At 40.7% G+C, this 25,074-nt stretch overlaps 3 protein-coding genes across 7 annotated transcripts in view; 1 reads left to right on the top strand and 2 right to left on the bottom strand.

Annotated features, from left to right (window-relative positions):
• Positions 1-7,351, bottom strand: part of nkd2b (NKD inhibitor of WNT signaling pathway 2b) — a 34,823-nt gene extending 27,472 nt beyond the window's left edge. For both annotated transcript variants that reach the window (XM_086038105.1, XM_086038106.1), the window contains exons 1-3: positions 7,030-7,351; positions 6,916-6,942; positions 6,728-6,819 (exon numbers count right to left, since the gene is read on the bottom strand). In XM_086038105.1, the coding sequence (XP_085894231.1) occupies positions 6,728-6,819; positions 6,916-6,942; positions 7,030-7,054 (144 nt within the window). In that variant the 5' untranslated portion in view covers positions 7,055-7,351. The remainder of the gene's footprint in view (positions 1-6,727; positions 6,820-6,915; positions 6,943-7,029) is intronic.
• Positions 7,352-12,804: 5,453 nt separating this feature from the next.
• On the bottom strand, positions 12,805-18,433 carry trip13 (thyroid hormone receptor interactor 13). Of its 3 annotated transcripts, XR_015087870.1 has the most exons (15): positions 18,271-18,433; positions 17,947-18,019; positions 17,645-17,804; positions 17,437-17,563; positions 16,083-16,138; positions 15,825-15,915; positions 15,669-15,741; positions 15,532-15,595; positions 15,374-15,460; positions 14,250-14,356; positions 13,974-14,127; positions 13,786-13,898; positions 13,632-13,701; positions 13,406-13,551; positions 12,805-13,015 (listed from the first exon to the last, which is right to left on the bottom strand). XR_015087870.1 is itself a non-coding variant. In XM_086038441.1 (14 exons), exons 2-14 carry the CDS (start codon positions 18,015-18,017, stop codon positions 13,456-13,458), a joined length of 1,269 nt encoding a protein of 422 aa, XP_085894567.1. In that variant the 5' UTR covers positions 18,018-18,019; positions 18,271-18,433; the 3' UTR covers positions 12,805-13,455. The 3 variants fall into 3 exon arrangements, 2 of the variants coding, with proteins under 2 accessions (XP_085894567.1, XP_085894568.1); XM_086038441.1 differs by having other exon boundaries at positions 12,805-13,551; XM_086038442.1 differs by lacking the exon at positions 18,271-18,433 and adding an exon at positions 18,125-18,261 and having other exon boundaries at positions 12,805-13,551; positions 17,947-18,021.
• On the top strand, positions 18,375-24,749 carry brd9 (bromodomain containing 9). Of its 2 annotated transcripts, none has more exons than XM_086038436.1 (17): positions 18,375-18,543; positions 19,515-19,729; positions 19,816-19,941; positions 20,036-20,165; positions 20,251-20,308; positions 20,444-20,588; positions 20,687-20,797; positions 21,926-22,044; positions 22,137-22,269; positions 22,359-22,434; positions 22,925-23,020; positions 23,088-23,220; positions 23,322-23,433; positions 23,510-23,566; positions 23,641-23,746; positions 24,221-24,391; positions 24,474-24,749. In XM_086038436.1, the coding sequence occupies exons 1-17, from the start codon at positions 18,495-18,497 to the stop codon at positions 24,554-24,556; spliced, it is 1,920 nt and encodes a 639-aa protein (XP_085894562.1). In that variant the 5' UTR covers positions 18,375-18,494; the 3' UTR covers positions 24,557-24,749. The 2 variants fall into 2 exon arrangements, with proteins under 2 accessions (XP_085894562.1, XP_085894560.1); XM_086038434.1 differs by having other exon boundaries at positions 21,884-22,044.
• The last annotated feature ends 325 nt before the right edge of the window (positions 24,750-25,074 follow it).

Raw genomic sequence — 25,074 nt, 5'->3', positions numbered from 1 at the left:
GTCCAGAAGATCATGCCAAGAATCAAACTGAGACCCTTTCGACTGCAAGGAACTGCTCACCACCAGGAATGCATTGATAATTTATGTCTGTAAAAATGTTTGCATAATAACACACCGATACCACTTTATCAGCCAAAGGAACGACAAACTCCACTGAGTGGCGCGGGAAGCCGCTGTCCCGTGAATTGAAGTGGCGGGCCGTTCGGCAAGCACCAAATACTTGTTTTTTTCTTCACAACGCATCATCCTATTTTCAAATCTTTGTACTCAGGTTGAAGTGGCCATTCCAACCATACTCATCATTTTGAGAGACTGTCATTTTTGGGAAATCTTGTCACATTGCTAGTTCAAGTTTATCCTGCTAATCAGAGGTGCAATGATTCATTGACAGCTAATCAATTATCAAATTAATCTATAATTACTTTTGAGAATTGATTAATCATTTAGAAACCCTGTTAAACTTAAATTTGTCCAAATCCTCAGAATTTCAGCCTCTCAACAGTAAATTCTCTCAGATTTGTGTATTCCCCAATCAAATCAGACTGATTATGTTTGTGTTTGTTCAAAATGAGGCACACGCAACCATTTGCAACATCTGCTTTCACGGGAAACGATAATCGTCAATTTTCTGACGTATGTTGCGGACAAAACCGTAACTGAATCATAATTAATTCACGTGTATATTTTATGCATTGCCGATTTGAAATAATGCCATTTTTTAATACATGGATGGAAATTAAAACATGTTTTCTTAATCCGATCAAATCGACAAATGATCAATTATTAAAATACCTGTTAGTTGTAGCCCTACTTCTTATCGATCATCTAACAAACTAAAAACAACAAATCAATCAACAGATCTACCCTTGTATCTCAGGTTTCACAATTCACAGAAGCAATAATGGAGGATGTCATCCAACAAGCCTCATTTGAGAAAATAAGCATTCCACCAATCAACGGGTGGCAAGTGTGTCGAGCTCCACCCCCTCTGCGGTTGGTACCACAGCAGAGGCGTGCCAAAAAGTGGTTTATTTTAGCACCATTGAGAGTTTGTGACAATGGGTTAAACTTACATATAGATCTCAGCTGAACTAAAGTGAACCGAACCGGTGGTGAAGAGAGCGTCTTGGTCCCAAAGTCAGGCAGATGTTGCCCCCCCCCACCTCTCCCCCGATAACTCTAAAACCCCTCAAATATCTCCCCAAAGAAGAAAAAAAACACCCTTAAATCCCTCCTCCTCCTCTTTTCCTCTTCCACGGCAACCTTCCACCCCCTTCCCACCACAACCCCTCTCCCCGCTCCAGGATTTTTCAGTACAAACCAGGAACAGATGTCTGCCGGGGCTGTGCTGAAAGACCCCGCTGTTCTGGATGCCAGCCACATGCTTTTCATTCAGAGATGAAGGCTCACAGCTCGCCTTCTTGTGAAGCCATTTTCGGGGGGGAAAAAAGAGAAGGGGTGGAAAAAAAACAGACCCTCCAAATGCCTTCAAGACTATTTAAAAAGAGCTACATATACCAGCGCACCTTTATGTCGCCTCTCTGCCATTTTCGCATCTCAGGTGGCGCTTTTTAGTTGTTGGTGTTTAGTCGCTCCAAATCAAGAGCAAAGCAGAGTACAAAGTCATAACACCTTGCTGATGAGAATATTTCTTGCATCCAGATGGGCAGGAGCAACATCTCTCGAATGATATTGTATTGATTACAACTTCAGATGAGGTGCTGACAAGGCAACAGCGACGGACTGATGGGAAACTTTTAATGATCTCAAAATATGTTCTATTTGTGCTTTCTTATAATACCTTTAAAACCAGCTGGGTGTTTTGCTTTTTCTTGGGCTTTTTGTGGCTTTTCATAGACAAATTTCAATAATAGAAAATTAAAAAAAATCCAATGAGGCTTTAAAAATCAAGCCATCGTCTTTGCTATCAAACGTTTAGCCATGGGCTAAATGTGCTAAAACCACACCCTCCGCTCAACTATCAACTATCAATAAAATACAACTTCTATGACTTGAAAAAAATATGCTACTTCATCGAGCAAATTTCGCATGCCTACACATCGCTGCATGTTTCAGCATCCGCTCAACTACATCACTGGGAGTTGTTTTAGCCACGCCCAAAATAAAAATCAGGAACGCCTTAATATTCGCAACGCTTATTTCTACACTTGCGTGACAGTTAGAAATGACAATATATTACCTAAATCCTTGCGTGTACATCGAGTATAGGTCTGATGGCAACTGTATTGAGGAAATTATTTCATATGGAAAAACATTGCTAAGAAATTTAAACAGCAGCATTTCAGATCAGGTTTCCACCATAAAGAATAGTAAAGGGGCTTAAAAAAATACATATTAATGCTGCTTTAAATCAGACTTTTGCCACTTAAATTTATGCCACTGAGCATTTACAATATGATCTCAACTGAACCCCTTTTTACTCCAAATGTAGTCATATTAATCTTTTTAAAGTGGAACACTGATTTTTTTCTTTTTTTTGTCATGGAATTTCAAGTGTTGACACAGTGGCTCCCCACAAGCAAGTCTGTGGCAAGACTTGAGACAAAAGGCGGTGCTGAAAGGCCAAATTAGCCTGTCATTATTGGGACATCCCATCGAAACAGGTTTGAAGCACTTTGCTTGTGCGCGACAGAGTTTGGACCTTGTTGATGTTTCCAGAGGTGAAACGCACAGTGAACCCTCACAGGGCTCTCGTGAACTCATGAACGCACTTCTCCAGACCGGGTTAGGAATTTTTAAGCATTCAGTAAGGGCAGACTTGCTGATTTTTGGTAACTAAAATACACGCATTGGTCTCACTTGAAGTGAAGGTGTTTCAGGCATGACCATGCTGCTGTCCACTTCTGCACTCGAAGTGGGATTACACGCCGACGGCAAGCAGCCAGCCGCCGACTGGAGTCGTGCTTTGCAGAAAAATCAATATTTAAACAAGTTTGATCTGCTGTTATTTCTTCCTAAAGCAAAGCCTCGGCAGATTGCCGGGTCAAAATTAAAGCTTTATCAAGAAGCTTTTCTAAGGTTTACACAGACTCGTGTTGGGCACAGGCCATGTTTGCGCTCCTTTTCCCGGCAGTACATCATCCCCTGCCCCCCGCCAGACCTACTCCCCAAGAGGCAGGGGGATTGAGGGGTGAGGGTTTGGAGGTTCCACTGATATCAGAGCTCTTTTATAACTCTCAGCACTGCGCTTTGAAGTCGCAGCCAGAGAGCTCAGGAATCCTACTCCCCCGCTTGACAATTGGGGAGGAAGGGGTGGGTGGGATGGTCGCAGCTAAAGAGCATGTTTGGCCAATCTGCTCGCCTCTATGAAGTCACAAGTTGTGCTATTTGTCCCCGCAGCTCATTAGGCAGGCCACTGCTAAGACAAAACCACTACGTGAGGGCCAAATGTTGAGACACTCTGCATACTAAAGATGAAACTTTTCCTTCCTTCAGTTGTTTCATCAAAATCTTCAAATTTGCAGCCTGCACTTACTCCACTTTTGATGCCGAGTCATGATAATCACATGAAACTCTAGATGTCCAATTTAAGACCAGTGTGTGTTCCATACATAAAAACACCACATGAGCCCTTTTTTTTCACAGTGGAACTTCTACAGTCGAATATCAGAGAGAGCATTTCATTCCAAATATGCCTCATGAGACTTTTCTTTGGCGTTTCGTTGTGCATTTTCCAGAAGAGGAGCTGCACACAACAGGTGTGAAGAGTGACTAAAAATATGTCAGAACCTATGTGAAGATAGCAAACTCATATTCAAAGCAGTTAATCATGTCCCAATACTTTTGTCCAGAGTCATGCATGTCGTCACTTGCTAGCAAAGTTCAAGTGATTGTTTCTACTTTTTACTATTAACTATTTACTATTGATTATAAAGAAGAAATCTACGCAAAATTGCTGCCTCAAAGTTTTAAAGTGATCATTTTTCCACACAGTCTAATATTACTGCAGACTTTCACACCACTTCGTGTAAAAATAAGATGGCAATGGCGGCGAGCCAGGAGGAAAGAGTATGTAAAAGTCAAAGTATTTGGGTATCGTTTCCCAGTTTAAAGAAAGGAGGAAAAGTGAAACGTGTCAATTGCAAAGAACTAACTACTTTACCACAACACATCTACGATCACCAACACGAGATATCCATGTTAGCTAATTTAATTTAGCCTACCACCGCTAGTTTTGTATTGTAAGGCCCCCACAAGTTCAAAGATAGAAACAACTACTGGGGCACTTTCAATCGATTTATTGAACAAACAAAAACTAAATAAAGAAGTAATAAGCTCATTCCACCACAAGCTGCTATGACCACAACTGATGCCCAAGCAATCAACAGTGCGCAATTTGGCTAACAGCCAGCTGCTTAACCTGAGCTCACAACACATAAGCGCTATTTTGCTGAGTCGCACATCACTCACTAGACTCTAGTGACTAGAGTCAGGCCGCACCTTTTAAAGCCACAAAATCTCAAAATCACATATATTATAGTTTGGAACGCGGGCATGGTTACCCCAAGTATAGACACCATTTTACATGCAGTACAAAAAACTTGACAAAAAACTCTAATATTACTGCTCCTTATGTTTGCTTTGAATTGAAACTAAAGCCACAGACGTCTAATCTAATAATTACATTCCAAAACACGACACCGTCAGATCCTGGTACAGACTTTAAAATTGAAAATATGTGGCATCGGATTTGCTGTGCTACAGTAGATAAAATTCTCACTGAGCAGCACTGGGACGTTAAAACACCCCCGAGGACTTCTTTACATCAATAAACTCCATCCGTAGCCTCATTTCAAACATGAATGTAACGTATGGGCAGGCAGACCCATTTTTCCTCTGCCATACCATATATTTCAGTCTGTATTTCATAGACAACACAATCATGTGAGAGTCTTTTTGATATGTCCCCCACCCCCCGAAAAAACTCGCCTTTTTGCCAGATCCAGGCGACAGCTGACATGCATAAAGATGGAAAAGGGGCTGAATATGCAGATGTGGTTGCAAGGAGGGAATGAAAACGCATGGAAAAAGGATAATTCTTAGTTTAACACTCACACTATAGTACATGTGGTCACATATATATGATGACAGACTCAGCTATGTTTTCTCACTTGTTCCTATTAAAGTTTATGTGTAATATGGATAGCTATTTAGTTTTGGGCGTAATGCAAGTGACTAATGATAGCAAATAAATCAGAGCCGTGAGCGTGATCGAGGTGCGGGTGGGAAGCACCTACTAATACAAGCCGTGTACCTTTGGTGGTTTCCCCCCAGGGCGAGTGTGAACTCCAGCGCCCCCGTTAATTTGCAACCAGGGGGCGGATAATAACCTGATTTAATCTTTAACTCTTGCACTGTTACAACCAGCCACCTCACCTACTGTACTTGCCCTATACATAAAACGTCACACAAATTGTTGCCATCTCTAAGGGAATTGAAGTGTTGTCATATGATGCTGCTGATTAGGAGCTACTCTATAAAATGGGAGGCATTGAAGAAGAGAGGCCAAAGTTATGATGCCAGCAGCCACAAGAGCAAACTTTACACACCTCACTTGGAAGACGCTACCTTTCCATCCACTATGTACAGTATGTGTGGCGTCCTATCCGGTGATGGTGGGGGCTGAGGGGTGCTATAATCGCAGCACTGTTGTGTCGGGAGCCGGACGTGTCAGAAAGAACAACAAGACACTTTGCGCGGGTCTTCGCGCATGCTCGTCAATACACTTTGCCTCCTCCTTAAAAGTCAAGAAGTGCTGATCTCCTCTTACAGGGTGTGTGAGGGTGAGAGGGTGTTACAGCTCCGAGCAGACAACTTTGAAGTGCCTGACACACTCATCCCATCAGCAAACACACACACACGCGATCAGTCGCGCACCCACACATGCACGCTCACGCACGCAGCTGCCATTCCTTAAAGCAGCATTTCCCAAATGTTCAGTTTTAGACCCAAAATAGACAAACGTTTTCATATACACGCCTTCATATTGACAAGCTAATAAAATAACATAGAGCACAGGGATTTACAACAAACAAACATGAATCAAAAATCTTTTTCCAAGGAATGTTGTGTCTTTTACTTTAGTACCTTTTACTCTAAGGATGGACTACCCAATAGAAACATAACCGGCCACCCAATTTAGACATCGACCCTAAATTTGGGAAAACCTGACAGATGGATAGATGGATATATGGATAGATGGATACATGGATAGATGGATAGATGGATAGATGGATAGATGGATAAAATGCAGTGATAAAATGCAATAGATCGATAAAATGCAGTGATAAAATAAAATGCAGTGTTTGGGGGCATTTGGATAGAGAGATAAAATGCAGTGTTTGGGGGCATTTAGATAGATAGATAAAATGCAGTGATAAAATGCAGTGTTTGGGGGCATTTAGATATATGGATAAAATGCAGTCTTTGGGGGCATTTATAGAATAAATATCAAACCAGATTTACCTGTGTGTATCTTGTTAAATATTTATAAGGAGTATTAATAAAGTGGGAAAGGTAAAGTATGTAAAGTTCATGTTTGCATGGAAAGACTATTTATTTCACGTTGTGAATTAAATGCACCCAGCGTGTATGAGACTACTGTACTACTACTACTGTACTTGCCCCTTTCATGGTGGGTAGAAGTGAAAATGCCTTACGTTATATGACCATTAAGACTGATGTGTAAGTTAAACATCCACTATACCTGCATGTTCTTCATCTTGTGATCCAGCCCTCCATAGCGCTCGGATTCGTCCATGCTCCTTCGGAGGAAAGCGTTCACAACAAAACTGTCCCCTGACACATAAAAAGAAAGGAGAAAAAAAGAAACAATGAGCATAAAGAAGATCATCACTGCAAAATAGTCTTCATGCACTTGTCCATTAGACTAACCTTCTGGGTTCTCTCTGCGCTTGCACGCTTTGGATCATGCAAAACAGACATCGTTTTTAGGTCATGTTTTTAAAGCTTCATGTTGAAATTATGCACCATTAAAACGTGTCTTACCGTGTTTCGATTGTAGTTTTCCCATTCTCTTCCAGCGTCTGTGGATCAATTAAACGGTAGCGAGTAAATCCGAAGTGCCTCAGCTCAGCGTGGTCACATTGTGCTGCGGCCGAACTCCAACTTTATCCAAAGTCCGACAATTAAATGTCTCATTCGTGGAGGAAGTACCGAGCGTCCACTAATAACACGGCGAAATCGTCCAAAGTGATGGTGGGAGAGCTTTTAGCGGTACGTCTCTACTCTCATCTCACCTCGGTCCGACTGGAAGTGCTGCGGCTGGGAAGTGGAACAAGCCCACCAGACATGCTTGGTGCGTGTCAAGTTGAACGTCACAACAGCTACGTGCATCCGGTTAAGTCTTTTAAAAACAAAAGCATTCAGTGGCGGACGCCAAATGGGCGCCGGAAATGTTGTAGCAAAATAATACAGATGGAGTTAGAACAAAACTTGTTTAATAAGAGCATGAATTCGCTTGAATGCATTTCCATATATTTAGGCCGCGTGAGTCAAATTTTACACACACGGGATGGGGGGAAATGGCATAAAATCCATCCATCCAGTAATTCTCAAACACTGTGCCAATTTCACTTCGTCCGAAATGTTTATTAATTTACTATAAATTGCGTTATTCATCTATCGTGATTCGAACTCAGAACGTCAGTGATGTAGACGTGCAAATCACAACTTCACCGCACTGCTCTGGCATATAATGCAGTATAACTACAAAAACTATGCGGGGGAACCCCCTATTCTAGAAGAACATTAATCCACTCATTCATTCGTTCACCAGTGGTAGTGAATTGCCGTATTACATATTAATTGTTCAAATAATTTAGCTAGAATAAAATAAGTTTTGTACACATTGGTTGTTGGGATAAATCATACTTTGAAAGGTATTTACTCAACTTCCGGTATATTTTAGTATTACTATCCAACAACTCCTCACGAACGCACGAACGAAAGTCATCAAAAGGTGACAAAAACACGCGACAAAATTACATAATTTCAAACTTTTTTTTCTCCATTAATCCGACATATAACATGTACAACTCAATTAAAAAAACAAATTAAATAGACAAATGAGACAATTATGTGGTTACACTTGTGCGCACAGCACACCCCCTTATAACTGGGAAAAGTAGAGTGTTGTTCAGCATTATCCAGTCACATTAAAACTCATTTTAAATGAGAGTCAGCAATGCTGACTCAGCACACACCTGCCACTATTTAAAGTGGGCTTTCATTGACATTTTTATAGTCACATCCTGCAGCCCAAGCCATGGTCTGCAAAGAGTTTCCACAGAATCAGAGGGATCTCATTAATCAAAGGTATCAGTCAGGAGAAGAGCACAAAAGAATTTCCAAGGGATTTCATATACCATGGAACGCAGTGAAGACAGTCATCATCAAGTGGAGAAAAAAAGACAGAACAGCGAGGCTGCCATGAGCAGCAACGTTAAACGAAATGCAGGAATTTATGGCAAGTACTGTCTGTTTAGTACGGCTGACACCAATCTCCCATCTTTCTCACATCTGGGCTACCGGCTAGTGTGGCCAGACCGAAGCTGTTAATTACCAATAAAAAACATCCAAGCTCGTGAAGCGTGGTGGCGGCGGAGTCATGCTTTTGGGCTGTTTTTCTTCAGCTGAAAAGTGGGGCTTTAGTCAAGGTAAAATTAATTGTAAACAGTTCCAAATAGCAGTCAGTGTTAGCACAAAACATTCAGGATTTAGCTGGAAAGAAAAAAAAGTCAGGAAAAACCTACTAGAACATCTGAACTTTATTTGGGGTTAATCAAACCAAACGGTGGCAGCTCCCAGTTCTCATGAGAATCTGGTTGGTTAATTCTAAAACACAGCTATGTCCCCTTTTAAGGGGATGTGCATACCACATTAGTGCTTTTTATTTTTTTTCCAGTTGAGTCGCACAGGTTATAGGTCACACTAATGGTGGAAATAGTTTTAAAATTATTTTACCCTGGTCTCATTTTTTTCAATAGATGGCATTTGAACAGGGGTGTGTAGACGTTTTATAGTCTGTCCACTGTATGTTCGTATTCATGATTTGTATTTATTAATGTCTTTTTCTCACTGTTATGCACTACATTAAATGGTCATTTAAACTGTAGAATTTGCACAACAAAACGGGCCTAAGATTAAATCCGATTTTTTTTTTCCCGCCCTGCGATCGATTTTTCTGCGCTAAAACAATTTTTGAGTTTAAGGAGCGTGCAGCACATGTGCTAAAGATAAACTGCTGTTTGTAGAAGAGAACCTGGAAGAACTCGCTGTACTTTGAACGTTCTTCACTTCAAAAGCTGCTCCACACTTTTATGGTTTGTTTCTGTTGGCGGGTGTTAAAATAGAGTCTGGCTGCAGAACACACGCGCCCTAATGTTATGACTATGTAAGGGCCATCGCTTTTTTTTCCCTCCCAACTCTGAACTCATTAATGTGTATTTTGTACACACCACACTCCTGCAGAGTATATTCCAAAGGAGTGGACATGGGTTGCAGGTGGTCCTCAGTGAAAAACATTTCTAGGTTACAAACACCAATAAACTAGTTTGCTCAGTCATGTGAGAATACATCATAGTCACGCGGCACAAGTAGGTGAACTACGAAATGCTATTTAAGTTCGGGATTTGCCAACTTTTTGGTTCCCGGGACCCCTTAGAGCAGGGGTGGGCAATTCCATCCCTGTATCCTGCATGTTTTATATGTCACCGTGGTGCAACACACCTGATTCAAATGATCAGGATCATTATCCAGTTTCCGCAGACCTTGCTGATTATATGACCATTTGAATCAGGTGTGTTGCAGCATGGACAGATGGAAATAGGCAGGATACCGGCTCTCAAGGGCCAGTTTTGGCCACCCCTGCCTTTGAGGGTAGCAGAGTTAACTCGTAGTCAAGAGGCCTCTCTGATGTATGCCCGGGATCGCTGCACCCTCAAATTATTTCTTTTGTTTGATATTTAAACATAAATATTCAGTTGGAACTTAACTAAATAAATAAAAAATACATTCAATATTTATCCATCTTAGCTAGCTGATGTGCACTGCTTTCACTAACAACATGGCTGCTTAAAAAAAAAAGGGAGAGCTTACAAGACTTTTGCTAACTTTGCAATTTGTTCGCAATATTTAACGGCATTTGTGACTGCTGAAGCACTGTCCTCCCGCCCACCAACTAAAAAAAACAGCGGCTAGTGTGTTTGACTTTCACAAAAAAAAAAAAATGACAATAGAGGAATATTTTTCATAGTATAGACATGTTAAAAACTATTGATCCGAGTTATGTACTTCCAAGCTGCAAATACTTTGCTGAGGGTGCCTTGCATCAACTATACGACTCTTTGAGGAAATAGTGTGGGACAGCTAGAAATGCTGCATGTTTTTTTGTTATTTTTCAAATGATACGAACTGTCATTTATTTTTACCGCAGTTTGAGAACCACTGATTTAAGTGTTTCCGCCCACTGTCTCATGAGTCATGACATTATGAGCCATGGACTGATGCGTGTCCTTCCTTTATTATTGTAACAGTGCAGCTCAATGTGCAGCCCCATTCCACTTCCCGTGCGTGAGAAAGTTACTGGATGGTGTCAATGGAAGCTCTCAAACAGAGGACCTTCACATCTTCACACGTGCTGCTGCTGCTCGGATGAGCGTAGGCATTTGCATATCTCATTGATGTCAGCCTTCACTCATCCTGCCTCGCCTAATTATTGCCTTCGCTTCACGTAGCCTGCCTCACAGGATGCAGGCTGCATCCTCCTCGCGTGCCTCTCTTCCCTCCGCTACATCAGACACTTTCCTTAAAGGGATCACAAAAATGCGGGAAAATGTCAGAATGCAAGGGGAGAGCAGCCTGGGAACGGAAGTAGGAAATTTGGATAAAATGTCAGAACCTATCAGAGATGTATCACGCACTTCAATGTCCAATATTTACACAATACCAACTAAAGCAAAGTACACACATACCGAGGGCCAACTTTGAGCATTCCCCGCCGATCAAAGTCAACTAAGGCCTGATTGGCCGATGTCTCTAAAAGATTATCCGGACCGATTATCCTGTGGTGTGTTAAGAATGATTTTTCGGACAATCGTAAATATTAAAACCTGTTTACAATCACAAATCAAGTTTAGCCAAGCCTTGGACTCCATGATTTTGGCATGAAACAGAACAATAGTCATTGGTTGTTTTGAGTGTTTATGTCGCATCTGTTCAGATATTTACAATAATAGGCATGACACAGAGAAGCGTGTAGTTAACAGATAAGCTAATGGTTAGCCTAGCTTCTTCTACTAGCATTTTCAGCACCACAAAAGTCATTTGAAAGTGCGTATCAAAGCGGGAATTTTTCAAAACAATACCATCACCGTTCCCATCTTTACGCAAAATACTGGCGTCTGTATTCGCAAGTACGTCAATTAAAAACAACGATACCACACTGCAGGCATTTTGGTTCGTGACACTCACTTGGGATTACTGTTCAAAGTGATTTTTTACAGGTCCAAGTGGTGCGACTCTGCTGTTCTTCGTTAACTTTCAACCTAAGACTCGTTTTCAGATGTTTGTATTTATGGGCTCCAAAAACACTGTCGTCATGCATACGAACACAACAACACATTTTTACCTGTATTCAGTTAAAAACTGTTGTGTAATCTGTTTTAGTATCCAAAACAAAACGAGTGGTGCTTTCCATTGTTTTTAACATGTACATTCCCGCCGGCATGCCTTATAATGTGTGTAAATGAATCACTATTGGCACATGCACTGGTATTCCATTGCTTTGAGCGACTTACCTGAAACATCAGACTGTTTGTTTTGTTTGGGTTTCTCAGTCATTGGAATAGTGAGTTTTTTTTTTTTTTTTTTTTTTAAGTTCGAAACAATAACGAGGCATTTGACTTATCTTCCTCCTCTCACTTGATTACCCTTTGACAGCTACTTTCAGAAGATCGAAATTATGTTTTTATTTACTGAAGCCATTCCAGTAGTATTTCTCCATCTCCTCCGCTTTTCTCACTAAAAAAAGCATGTGTCCTTGTGTCATGAGGGACTTTTGAGCGTGGATGGGAATTCAATCCAAGATTTCCTTCTAAAACCCAGCTTTGAGATGTATCTATGATTAGAGTACAAAACCCTGTTTGATCCTAATGACAGATTTAGGATTGCAAAGCACTGTGTCAATTGTTTTTAGTGTGGCAACCCGGGCAAAGTTGTTATAAGGCGACACTGGTGCGATTGTGTGGGGATTAAAGATGAACTTTCCTTTTACATTCCGCAGAAACCTTTGAAGTTGAGCGAAGAAAAAAAAAAAAAAAAAGCTGTTGGCCAACAAACAAAGGGGCCCATTGTCTGCACTCTGCAGCTGACATGCAAAGAAGCCGAGTATTCACAGAATGTGAGACATGCTCCTATGAACAATGCCACCACTGATCTCTTCATATAAACACTGCTTATGACTGATACGTATCAGGAGCCCTGTGACAGTTGTGCGTCAGGTCAAGGAGGCAGCCAGCGCCAGACAAGCCCGGAATGCCACTCAGGGTCACACTGTCTGAACTCAATCCGACAACTTGCACGAGCAAGTCTGGAAAAGTCCCTGATGCAAGGCAAACTTGGCAATTTTCAACAGTGCTTCATTAGATCAACCCCTAATCAGTAACAACCAGAATCCAATAGGAATCATTTCAAAAGGAGCTGAGAATACTTGCAAACAGTATCAGGGCGCCACCTGGTGACAAAAATATTTCACTGCCGCTGTTGTGCACAAAAACAACGTTTATTTCATTTATGTACAACAGCTTTGAAACGGTGCAAATATTTTTTTTGACATAAAAATAGATCAAATTTGCTTTTTAAAAAGTAACACAAATTAATTTATTTAAACTATCTTTTTGGGGGATGAGACAGTTTGGATTATCTTAAATTGTTGCTCAGGTCGGCATATGACTATATCCATAAATTGGGGGATCTATAAAAAAAATAAAAAAAATTACCCACATGTAGTCAAAATCGCAGTTGTAAGCTTGCATCGGAAAAACAGTTTAGGTGCCAACATACACGTTTCAAAATTATGAACTGCAGCAGCGTAAGATGTCATGTGGCACAAGAAGGCACACTGCTGTACTGATTTTGATTTATGGCTTTTGTACGTTTTTCATACAAATATTGACTTTACTACTATGGTAGCAATAGACAACAACAAGTTCCGACTCTTGGTATCAAGCATCTTAAACACTTCTATCTGGAAGAGTAACGGTTTGAGCTGTAGCACCAACAAACATACAGACAGCATTTCTTCCAACAATAACTTTCTGTGGTTGAAACAATTTGTGTACAGAATCATTCAGCACTAAATTACCTGATGATGCTTCATAAATAAACAACTGAAGCTTGTGGGCTATAAATGTGTCAGACACCGTTTACTAGGTTAGCTTTTTCCTCCTTCTGCTTATCCACTGCCTGGTCCATGGCCTTAAGAAACCTTCCCAGAGTTACTCTGGGTGTCTGTGAAGAAAACGGCAGGATTAAGAAGCAACACAACTCTTATTTGTATCGTTTCTTTTCGGTTTCAATCCAACGCTTACCTTCACAAAGAGTGCATGAGCTAGAAACGGTAATTTCCTCAGTGTTCTTCCACTCAGACCTTTGCTTTTTCTGGAAAGACCCAAACAAAATGTTGCCCAAAAAAAAAAAAAGACCACGGCTAGCTGCTGATGCATCATGGGAAAGTGTACTCACAGGGCGATGTTCCTCAGGGTCAGACTGTGTTCAGATACGTCGCTCTTCGCAAAGCCCATGGTCTCCAGCTCAAAGATGGTGAAGAGGGGCTGCCGCGGGTAAATGATTTGACACTGCACACATCGGGGGAATCATTATCATCACACACTTTCACATGCTTACTTTCATTTAGGAGTGATTCCTCTTGCCTTCATAAGCTCCTCCAGGCAGGAAAGAAAGATGTTGTAGATGCCCTTCTCAGACGGAGGTCCGATGTACTGCTTGATGTCCGCTCTGTCTACAAAGGCCAAGTCGATCTTTTCGGTCACATTGGAGGTAGTCAGGATCACCACGTTGGAATGTCTAAAATAAGAACCTGAGAGTTAACAACATACAGAACAAAATGGTTGCGGTGGTGGAGAGAGAGAGAAAAAAAAAAAAAAAAGAACACAAAAACTGTGAAATGGTGGGTAAATTTTTCCAACTGTTTAATTTGGTCCAGCTGAGTGAGGACAGCGTTGACCACGCGGATGGCGTCAGATGGTTCCGTTCCCGCCTGGCAGGCGTTCCTTGCTGCTGTCAGGCTCTCCACCTACCATCAGCGACACAAGACAAACAGCCACTTTGGATTTTCCAGAAAAATACAGTCTACCGTGACTTGTATATACTGTATAAAAAGGGTTATCTTTTTTTTTTTTATTCACAGTAAGATGATTAAGTACTGTACACCAAGTCCATTAGGATTTATTTTTAACAGGAGTCAGTTCACTTTCATAGTGGACAGTGGTTAGCATGTCTGCCACACATCCCAGAATTCCTAGATTTGAATCTTGGCTCATGCCATCCTTTGTGGAGTTTTTATGTTCTCCCAGCGTTTGCGCGTGTTTTCTCCAAACAGTCCAGCTTCCTCCTACATTCCCAAAACATTAATTGCAGATTCACTGTAGACGACCTTGTCTATAGGTGTGAATAGATCTTTGTGTGTATGTGCCATGACCTCCAAAGTCTAATGCAAAAGATTGGCTGAAATGCAAAATACTCAAATGAAGATCAAAAAGTCATTTCTTGGCCAATGGTTGGTGAATACCTTCTCCCGCTAAGAGTTCTAACAAACCAACGGGAATGGGTACAAAAATAGATAGTAGAAACCTACCAAAATAAAAACATCTTAATTCGCTAAAACTCAAAGGAAAAAGCGAAACACATATTGAGTTAATCATCCGATGTTGGCTAAATTAGTCTACTGAGGCGGGCTGATGGCTCACATGATTCTTTAGGCATATTTTACAGAAATCTTTAGTCAAACTTTAACTTTTAAACCTTAAGTCATCTAATTTCACGGAGTAACAATGTAAAAAAAAAAAAAATGAATTTGAAACAAAGCCAATTGAGTCATCCTCAAATGACCATAAATCCTTTGATGAGGACTTTCAAGCTCGAAACTGCAATTAGCATTTCCAAGCAAAAACAAACCATGTTTAAATTGCTTGATATTTTCACCAATCTACACTTGTAATTAAACTCATAAATCAGCGTGAAAACATTTTATACACTTCATGTTGTTGTTCCCAACTTTTGACAGCGAGCGACAGATTTGTGTTTTGTTTACCTCGTCAATGAGAACAAACACAAGAGCATTTTTGTCATCAATAAGCTGCTGAATCTTCTGAAACATCTTTGTGACCAGTTTGCCGCTCTGCAACAAAGAAATGGGGTCAGCAACCAACGAGGGTCCATTCCACAGAAACCTAAAAAGAGCTCATTTACCTCAGAGAACCACTTTGAGAACAAGCTGTGGCTGTTTATCTCGATAAACTGTCCATACGTGTACCTGCATGGAGAGGGCAGGAATAAAAACAGCAGGTGCGTTTCAAGCAGTATTAATTAAATGAAGGCCTTCTCACCGACTTGACAGCCTGATTGACAGCTTCTGGGCAAGAGCTTTGCACAAGGATGTTTTCCCGGTGCCTGGGGGCCCTGGATGTATGAACACAGAGAAGTCTTGGCATCTGCGATACAACAAATTGTGATGATTGGAGTATTGTTCTTGAAATTGTTACCGTGGAGCAGCACAACACGATTCCATGAAATCAGGTTGCTGTCGACGTTTTTGTCCGAGAAGTAAATTGTTGTTGTGACATAATCCAGTAGCTGGAGGAGAACCAGAGTAATTTGAAGTTTAGCACTTTGCTCTCGCGTGAATTTCCATGTAATGATGGCATAATAACTCCAGTGTGTTCACAGACTAGTGAGTTGACATCTGATTTCATTGGCAAACCAGATTACTTAATTGATTGAGGAAAACACATGTGGTTTACCTGAGTTTTGACCTCACTGTCATACACCAGACTCTCCCAAATACCGTGGAAATCAGCTGCAAGGAAATAATGAGAACATTACGATTAAAATGCATAGTTGGAAGCATTGAATATGGCTTCAAAGTTTGTAGTTCTAAAAAGTCAACCCAGGTAATCTCATAATTTTCCGCAGAGAATCGTGAAATCAAAACACGTGACTATTGTACTACCCTTTTCCATTGCTTGTAAAAGTTGTTTTGTATAAATTTTAACATGAAAGGATTGGTGGAGTCATTCAGGCAATATTCCACCTTTAGGGGCAGGACGGCGCTTGTGTGTTTGAGGGAATTCCAAAAAAGCTGCGACAGGAGTCAGAACACTCCACTTCTTCACATAATATACTCGTTTCATATGGTGCGCCCCCTGGTGTTCAGAACTGAGACACTACACAACTGAAATGGCTTGGCTTCCAGACTGTAAAGAACATGCATTTGAATATTAAAATGTGAGTCATGACAAGTTGTTATAAGTGTTATAATTGAGTAAAGCATACACTATGTTAAATTCAAGTTTGTGTTTTGTGCTTCTGAACAATATTTGATTCAAATTAACATATTTTCAACACAATTGCGACAAATAATGGCATTCTTAAGTATCTGTATTGGTGAGTACTTTTACTTGTCCCAAAAACAGGGTAATCAAACATCCTTACAATAATGCATTCATATACATTCAACAGACTGTAACTATTGGATGTATACAACTGCCATTAAGGATATGTCCCAATGGGCAACATTTTAATCTTTTATTTTCCTTTTTCAGATTTTAGATTTTAATCCCTCCACAATAGTGTGTTTTGTTTGGAAAAATAATTCACACTCACATTTCACATGTAGATCATACTACTGCAAAGAAAGAAATTTGCCTTGAGTTAACCCTTAACCATGCGTTTACACCCTGGTGAGTAGCTGACTACTGGTACTGGTTAAGAAAGTGCTGCAGAGCCCGGATTTTAAATGAATATCGCAAGCATATTTGATTAATTGCATCTATCTGTCTTTCAGCCCATCTATCCATCTCATACGATACACATCTAATTACAGTATTTGATCGCGGAATGCCATGTTGCTGATTGAAAGCGCACACAGTTGCAGCAAACCACTTCAGTAGGTTCTGTGTAAAAGATTACTCTTGTAATTACTATAATATTGTAGCATCCAATTCCGTGAAGATTATACTTTATGGCTACGTAATAGCAGTCATTTTACACTTGTAAACTGCCTTGTTTTCATTTTGCCTCTGTCCAAATGGAAATATAAATACACCGTATTAAGGTGAGCTATTAAACTGTTCTCTCCTGTATGTCCTACATCACCTGCTGGAAGCAACCAGTGATTAGCCGCTGAGAGCTCCTCATCCTCCTCCAAACTGAGTGTGCTAGGCCCATCCTCATTTAGTGTGAAGATATGGAAGGAAACCTTGCAGCTTGTCAAATCGACGGGCTGAACGTGGAGAAGCGTGAATGACAAAAGATCAACATAAATAACCACTAATAACCACCAAGCTCAAATAAACTACAGTACCTGTGATGGAATCTCCTCCCGATCAACTATAGCCACAGATTCCACATGAGTGTGCAGGAAGCCTTCATCAAACTCTGTCCATTTGTAGTTTCCAAACACCATGCTGTGACGACTTAGCAGACCCTGGACATGGATCCTCACGTCTGAGAGTTTAGCTGTGCTACAGGGGATTTAAACGGTGAACACTGAATTAATTATAGCAAATATAAACGTGTGGGCTCCACTTTTGGAAAAACAGGCAACTTGTACTGGTGAACGGGGGAAATGAACGATGAATATATTTAACCTAATTTATAACCCACCTTTGGGACTTAACGTGGACCTCTAAATCGATCGTTTTGGGGCATTTCGTATCCATATCGTCACTTGCCATTCCTGGTGACAGAAAAACATTATGAAAAAAAAAACCTCTCAGATTTCCCGATTACTCTTTTGATCCAATGTAACAAATGAAAAATTTAATAGAAAACATTCTCAACTTTCCAAACTCCTACGAGTTTGTCAAATGGTAGATTCCGGTTGCCGCTACAGTACAGTGGCTAGCTAGGTAAGTTACAACGACAGCCAAGTGTTGTTGTCGCTATGAAGCAAAACATAACCACACTTAATGTTAAAATGATACATACCAAGATGTACTTTCAAAGAAGCGACACTGACGCTTTATTGAGAAGACAGTCCGGTGATGTTCAAGGGCTCGAATTCAGCGCGCTACTTTTTAAACCGGAAATACTAAACGCGTTCGTAAGTCGTCATTTCCGCTTACCGATGTGTAAATGCTAACGCCAATGCTAACGAATACGTCTGCTACACAGCCTGAATAAACGTACGTTTTGAGTGTAAATATTGCGAAATGGGGAAGAAACACAAGAAACACAAACCGGAGTGGAGGACAGTTGATGGTAATTGAATGCATTTGAAGTATTATGCTATTTAACGATTGTTACTCTGTTGTTATTGTTGTTGCTATCTTTGTGCTAGATTCATGTGCTAGCAATGGCCGCAAATCTAGTTTGTTTTCACTCAGATGTTTATTGAGGCTTTTAACAGAACAAACTACTGCGCCTATTTTGTATGAATATGAACATGCTGTAGTCTGCCCATCATCATTTAGGTTATTACAAACTCATGGTTCATTTTCTCAACCTTAAGAAAAGCAATACAAATCTCAGAGGAACTAAAGAGCTGTGGAAGTGACTGTGGAACTATTGTACCAACCATTTTCAAATTACAAACTCCAAACTTTTCTCCTCCAATGTGAGCCAGACTATTAACCAGCACAAAGAGATCGTGCAGTGTTTGCTTAGTTCAGTGGGCGAGAAGAGGCGAGAGTTAAATATGGTATGACCACTCGCCGCTGCTTCCTCATGACAGCGTGCCTGCTCACAACACCCTGAACTCCTGACAGTTACAGGTAGAAAAAAAAAACCGAATAATTTTCAGGTCTGAAGATGTGGCAGGGATTCTGGGAAATGTGTTAGACTCCAGGAGAATTAATAAGAAGGGAAACAATTGTACTGGTAGTTTGGATTTTAAATATGTTTTGTTACACCAGTCTGGGAACTATCAATCACTATACAACTTATGACATTGTCTTTCAAATGTTGTTGCGTCTTGTGGATTGTCCCTTCTAAGGCAGCCACAGCAAGTAGCTTGTATGATTTGTTTGGCACAGTTTACATATAAAATAGCATGAAATGAAAAAATAATCACATTCGACAGACTGTTCTGAGAAGATTCCAATTTCCATGAAAAGGCATAAATGCTTTCACGTAATATTTCAAGATTAAGCATTATAAAATGCTCAGCAAGTGAAAGTTTCTTCCCAATTGTATCTTCTACTCTTCAATATCTACACTGTCATTTTTTTCAGACTATGAGGACAAGGCATTGGAGAAGCCGCTGAAACTTGTGCTCAAAGTCGGGGGTAGTGAAGTGACAGAACTCTCGGGTTCAGGCCATGACTCCAGCTACTATGACGACAGATCAGACCATGAGCGCCACAAAGAGAAAAAAAAGAAGAAAAAGAAAAAGTCTGAAAAGGACAAGGACAAATATTTGGACGATGAAGACAGAAAACGACGGAAGGTCAGTTTGATGAGATGACGCCTACATTTCAGTGTCAAATAGAAACATTTTTTGGTTTAAATAGTATCTTGTCAATCATCTGACAGGAGGAAAAGAGGAAGAAAAGAGAGCGAGAGCAGAATGAAACTGAGGCAGCACCCGCCACTGCGATCAACACTGGCGTGCCCGTCGAACCTTTCACGATATCAAAAACTATAAGTATCAAAATAGAGGTGAGGAATGCTAATTTAAGCCTATAAAGGTGACACGTCTCCTCTGAATTCCTGTTTTGAACGTGATATTCACAAAAATGATGTTATCGATCAGCCAGAAGAGAAGAAAAGGAAGAAGGAGAAGTTTGAGAGTGAGCCTGAATTTGAGGAATTTCACCCCAGTGTGAAGGTAGAAGTAGAGCACCAAGGAGAAAGGCCCGTGCGAGCATGTCGGACACAGCATGGCAAGGACCAACTTATGTTGTTGCCATTATCAAGATCAAAATGCGTCACGATATTGCTACATTTTCATTGTTTCCTCCAATACAGAGAGTGAGTCCACTCCTCGGCAGCTATTACTTGAGCACTTCCTGCGCCAGCTGCAGAGGTGAGTGCAACGAAGGAATTGCCTATTTTTGCGCTAAGTCTGTGGCGTAAACGCGGAAGTTCAAAAGTGTAGCCAATGTCAATCAAAAACTGGTCTCAGCAAGACTGCTCTAACGTTTGCGTCTTGTCCTCACAGAAAAGATGCCCATGGTTTCTTTGCCTTCCCGGTAACTGATGCGATTGCTCCCAATTACTCAATGATCATCAAGCATCCGATGGACTTCAGCACCATGAAAGACAAGATTACAAACAATGAGTACAACACAGTGACAGAATTCAAGGTGAGATAAGGCTTCACACAAGAGCCACTGGTCAAAATTGTCACGCAAATTGGAATGAAGTTTGACTTCTGCCTGTCTGAATCCGATGTGTTGTTTAGGCGGACTTTAAGCTGATGTGTGACAACGCTATGGTTTACAACCGCCCGGAGACGGTCTACTATAAGGCAGCCAAGAAACTTCTCCATACCGGGTTTAAGATGATGAGCAAGGTAGTGAGCTTCATGGTATAGTCTTCGTCAACCGACTTGGACAAAAGTATTGACACACACCTTTCAACTAATCAACAAGTGATCCCTTAGTACTCTCCTTGAATCTTGATTCTTCAACATACAAGACATTTTGGACAATTCTACCTTATTTCCTCACCCAAAACTCTTGGGACAATCTAGAACAGAGATTCAAGAATTTTATTATCGTACCAGTAGACATTGAAATTTCACACCTGGCCCATTAATTTCCAAAAAGAGACCCATGTGTGAAATCAAAAAGAATAGAATTAAAAAATAACAGTGTGATCCTATTGTGTAAATATTCCTTAACATAACAGGCGTTCGTCAAATAGAAACCAACAATTTAAACTAAAACAGAAACTTTAACCAAGCATAGTGGAGCATACTAAAACAGAAAATCTGACTGAAAAGAAATGACTAAACATGGCAGGTGAATGGAAATTTAACATGACAAGGCTAAGTAGCCTAATACACAAATCCCAGTTCAGCACTACTAAAAAGAATCAGGTATGTGTGCAAAAATGCAAATGGGGAGTAGTCTTGATTGAACATACTACTTTGATATTGCAGCTAGCCGGATCCTCAAGGAACTAAACGGCAAAATTCACAACACGTGCTGGTGGATCCATGAAAATTTCCTCGGATTTTTATGTCTTTCTGTTACTCCTTCCGACGTCTCTGTAGCAACCTTCCACTTCCCTCTGGGAACAGCCTGTTGAAGCCTCGCAATAGCGAGGCACTGTTGAGCAACGTTCGATGTCTCGGTCCGAGGATGACAGAACGTGAACAGCGTGATGACGAGGACTGTTTATACCAATTGTAATGAAACCAGGAAATGTACTGCATCAAACAACTGTTGTGAATTTGCCATTCAGCTCCTAGTTAGAACAGCGAGTTGTACATAAAGTACTGAAACACTGAACGGTTGGATGTGCATTTTAGATCATCCTGAAATTTCATCCGCAAAGGTTTTTTGGAGTAGTGGACGGTATGTACTATACATGAAAATGTCTATTTCAGATGGATATGGATGTGACGTTCAATGTTTCCAATTTTTGTCGTCAGGATCGCCTGTTGGTTTTGAAGCGCAGCATGTCTTTCATGCAGGACATGGCAGCCATTTTGGGAGACGAAGAACTTGCAGCTGATATACCTCCAACGGAGATCATTCCTATGCCAGTGGAATCAGCCAAAAAGTTAAAGAAACAACCCGTGAAAGACATGAAGTAAGTTACTTTTTTTTTTTTTTTTTCAAATTTTACATGTCTGATGGAGGAGGAATCAAATTCTGTAAACCAACAAACTTCTTTGATTTCAGCTACCTGTTTGAGCCAGAGGGAAATGCCTGCAGCCTGACTGACAGCACAGCAGAGGAACACGTTCTAGCCCTGGTGGAACATTCGGCTGATGAAGCCCGAGACCGCATCAACAGATACATGCCGAACTCTAAGGTGTTGTACTTTCCATGATCAATATGTGTGATCATGTTTCCAGTGTATCAGCGCTGTTTACACTGATATGGTGTGCTCATTGCTTTTAGATAGGCTACTTGCAGAAAGAATCTGAGACTTCTCTTGTGTACACTGTTGTCAATCAGCTCGATCCCGATGCAGAAGGTTTGACACCATTGCATGTTTTCTACCTCCAAATTCTTGTTATACAGCGTGATACCAAAAAGTTGACAATTTGAATCATGAATATCGGAATTACGACCGTATGTGCACGTTCTAGGCAAACATTATTGGCTTATGTTAAAAAAATAAAATATTTATTTAAAAAATCCAACAACAAATTCAAACGGCTAGTGCTTTTATGGAACAACACACATTTTTGTTTTCCCCTCATTTTTCAATCTTTTTTTTTTGCCACATCAAAATCTCCAGTTGGTGTATTTGTATTGAATTTCCTTGAAAATCCATTTCACACTTGTTTGACTATGTTAGCACAGATTTCAAACATACAAAACGCCTTTTCATTGCTAGTGAATAAAAGAAAAAGATAAAATTTTAACATTATGTTAGTATGAAATGATTTTTTGTAACACTGAATTTTCACAATTTGTTGAATTGAGGAAAATAATACCCCCACTTGTTTTCACGTTTGCAGAAGAGGAGACCCACAAAGTGGACTTGAGCTCACTGTCAAATAAGCTTCTTCCTGGATTAACAACGCTGGGCTTCAAAGACGACAGGAGACACAAAGGTTCATATTTAAATGCTCACTCTTGAATTTCTTTACAGCTGGGAAATCCTGTCCTTGCTTTTTTCAGTGACTTTCCTGAGTAGCGCGTACAACATTCAGAGCCTTCAAAAGAACTCAGTCTTTCCAGACCTGCTACCTGATGAGTCGGACTTGCTGTGCTCGGCGTATGGAGATGAAACGGGGGTACAATGTGCTCTGAGGTAGAGATGGCGAGTCTTCACTATTGGAGAATATTGACGTTTAGTGATAAAAGTGTCACCAATTTCAGTTTGTGTACTATTTCCCCCTTCCCCACTCCAAGCATACTGGACTTTGTGAAGGGCTGCGGAAATGTCACCAAGCATTGGGTCGATGGACTTCTGGATAAGATGACAGGAGGCGATCACACAAAAGCTGCCAATCAGATCCGGCTGGTATGTGGCTCGCTACAGTGTTACATCGAAATCGTTACATGTGCCTCAATTGTGACCCCTGATGCTTATTTCTCAGAAGAGGAACATGATGCTGAAACCTGACGAAACCAAGGCAGGCCTCTGTGACATGCAGGTGGGCTGCACGTGCGCTGCGTTTAAGTTCAACTACATCCATGCTTTGACTCAAGCTCTTGTTTTTATGTTGAGATGGTGGATGGCGCTGGTCTTGGAGAGAGCAGTTCAGTCTTGGACTTCATGTCACTGAAGAACTACCCAGACATGTCTCTTGATATATCCATGCTCAACACATTAGGTATATTGTCCACAATTTCAGCCGAAGCTTTTACTGTTGCTCTTTTTATCCAGCTCATGTAAATGTAGTGAGTCATTTTCAGTCAACATAAATGACAAAATGGCCGTCGCGTTTAGACAGGTCTTTGGCGGCATTTTGTGGCATCCCAGGGCGTTTTAGAAAGAGCACAAAAATATGTGAATAGATGAGTTTTTCAGCAAATAGCAGAGGATAGGTTCCACAGAATAAAACGCCAATAGGTAAATTAATGAACATTGAAACGCAAATTTGCAGGCAGTTACAGCACCATGTAAAGGAAGGGCAACACACACAATTATATAACAGTCACTGGATGCTGTATGGACAGAAACAATCCTAAAAGTCTGAAGTCATTCTCATCTGCAACACTATGGTACAACAGTGTGATCAGATTTGTCTAATATTTGATCAGAATAGCACTTCTTAGTTCATTTCCCACCCCCATTCATATGCCAGGTAAAAGTGTGAAGAAGGAGCCAGGAAACGAAGAGGGCCAGCAGCACTTTGATGACGCTGACAAGCTTCTGCAGGAGTTTCAGGAGACTCAAGTGGACAGAGTGGGCTCCAGGCCCTCCTCCAACCTGTCGTCCCTCTCCAACGCCTCCGAGAGGGATCAACATCACTTGGGTAGATATCTAATTTTAAGTCTTGACAATGCAATCAATTTATTATCACGACTCTTCACTAAACGGTTTTGTTTGATCAATAGGGAGCCCGTCACAGTCCGAAATGGTTCACGATCCCTATGAGTTTCTGCAGTCTCCGGAGTCAGAGAGCCCTGCCAATAATTGACCACACTATTCGCTCTTCACCCGCATCGACACCTGTCACTGTGACGTTGGACTGATCCAGTACTATGGCGACGACACAAGCCTGTGACCTCTTTGAAACAATGAATGTTACTTGTACAGACTGTTTTTTGTTTATTTGTATGTTTTTTTTATTAGTGCAACAGTAAAAATAAATGCTTGCACTTGTATTTATACATATGTGTAGTTTCATATGGTGTCTCCTAATCGTTATTATAAATGTAGGAAAATTCAACAGGCAAAACACAAAGGGAACGTGAGATCCGGGTAAAAAGGCTTTATTTTGGAAAGTAGACATCCATATATCATTCAAAAGGTAAACCTGAGTTGAACTTATTACTAACAGCTTTGTTGAACAACTACACAGGATCATAAACAATTCAAGAATCCCCTATGGTATGGTCTGAAATCATGCATTTCTCGTTTAATGTTTTTTATTGGTGTACTGTAGTTGTTTTTTTAAAGTATTGCACTGCATCATACTGAGAGTTTCTTTCTTTT

This window comes from Filicampus tigris, chromosome 8 (genome assembly GCF_054856515.1).
Source record: "Filicampus tigris isolate MCC_2025a chromosome 8, RoL_Ftig_1.0, whole genome shotgun sequence".
Taxonomy (NCBI): Eukaryota; Metazoa; Chordata; class Actinopteri; order Syngnathiformes; family Syngnathidae; genus Filicampus; species Filicampus tigris.
Note: the sequence above shows the minus strand (reverse complement) of the source record. Positions and strands in the feature narration are given on the sequence as shown.

Coding starts and splice junctions, on each gene's coding strand:
- trip13 (XM_086038441.1), bottom strand. CDS start 18,017: ATGGCAAGTGACGATATGGATACGAAATGCCCCAAAACGATCGATTTA. Junction 17,564..17,644: donor GGGAGGAGATTCCATCACAG/GTACTGTAGTTT, acceptor CTCCACGTTCAG/CCCGTCGATTTGACAAGCTG. Junction 16,139..17,436: donor TCACTGGTTGCTTCCAGCAG/GTGATGTAGGAC, acceptor ATTTCCTTGCAG/CTGATTTCCACGGTATTTGG.
- brd9 (XM_086038434.1), top strand. CDS start 18,495: ATGGGGAAGAAACACAAGAAACACAAACCGGAGTGGAGGACAGTTGAT. Junction 23,021..23,087: donor AGACGACAGGAGACACAAAG/GTTCATATTTAA, acceptor TGCTTTTTTCAG/TGACTTTCCTGAGTAGCGCG. Junction 23,567..23,640: donor CAGGCCTCTGTGACATGCAG/GTGGGCTGCACG, acceptor TTTTATGTTGAG/ATGGTGGATGGCGCTGGTCT.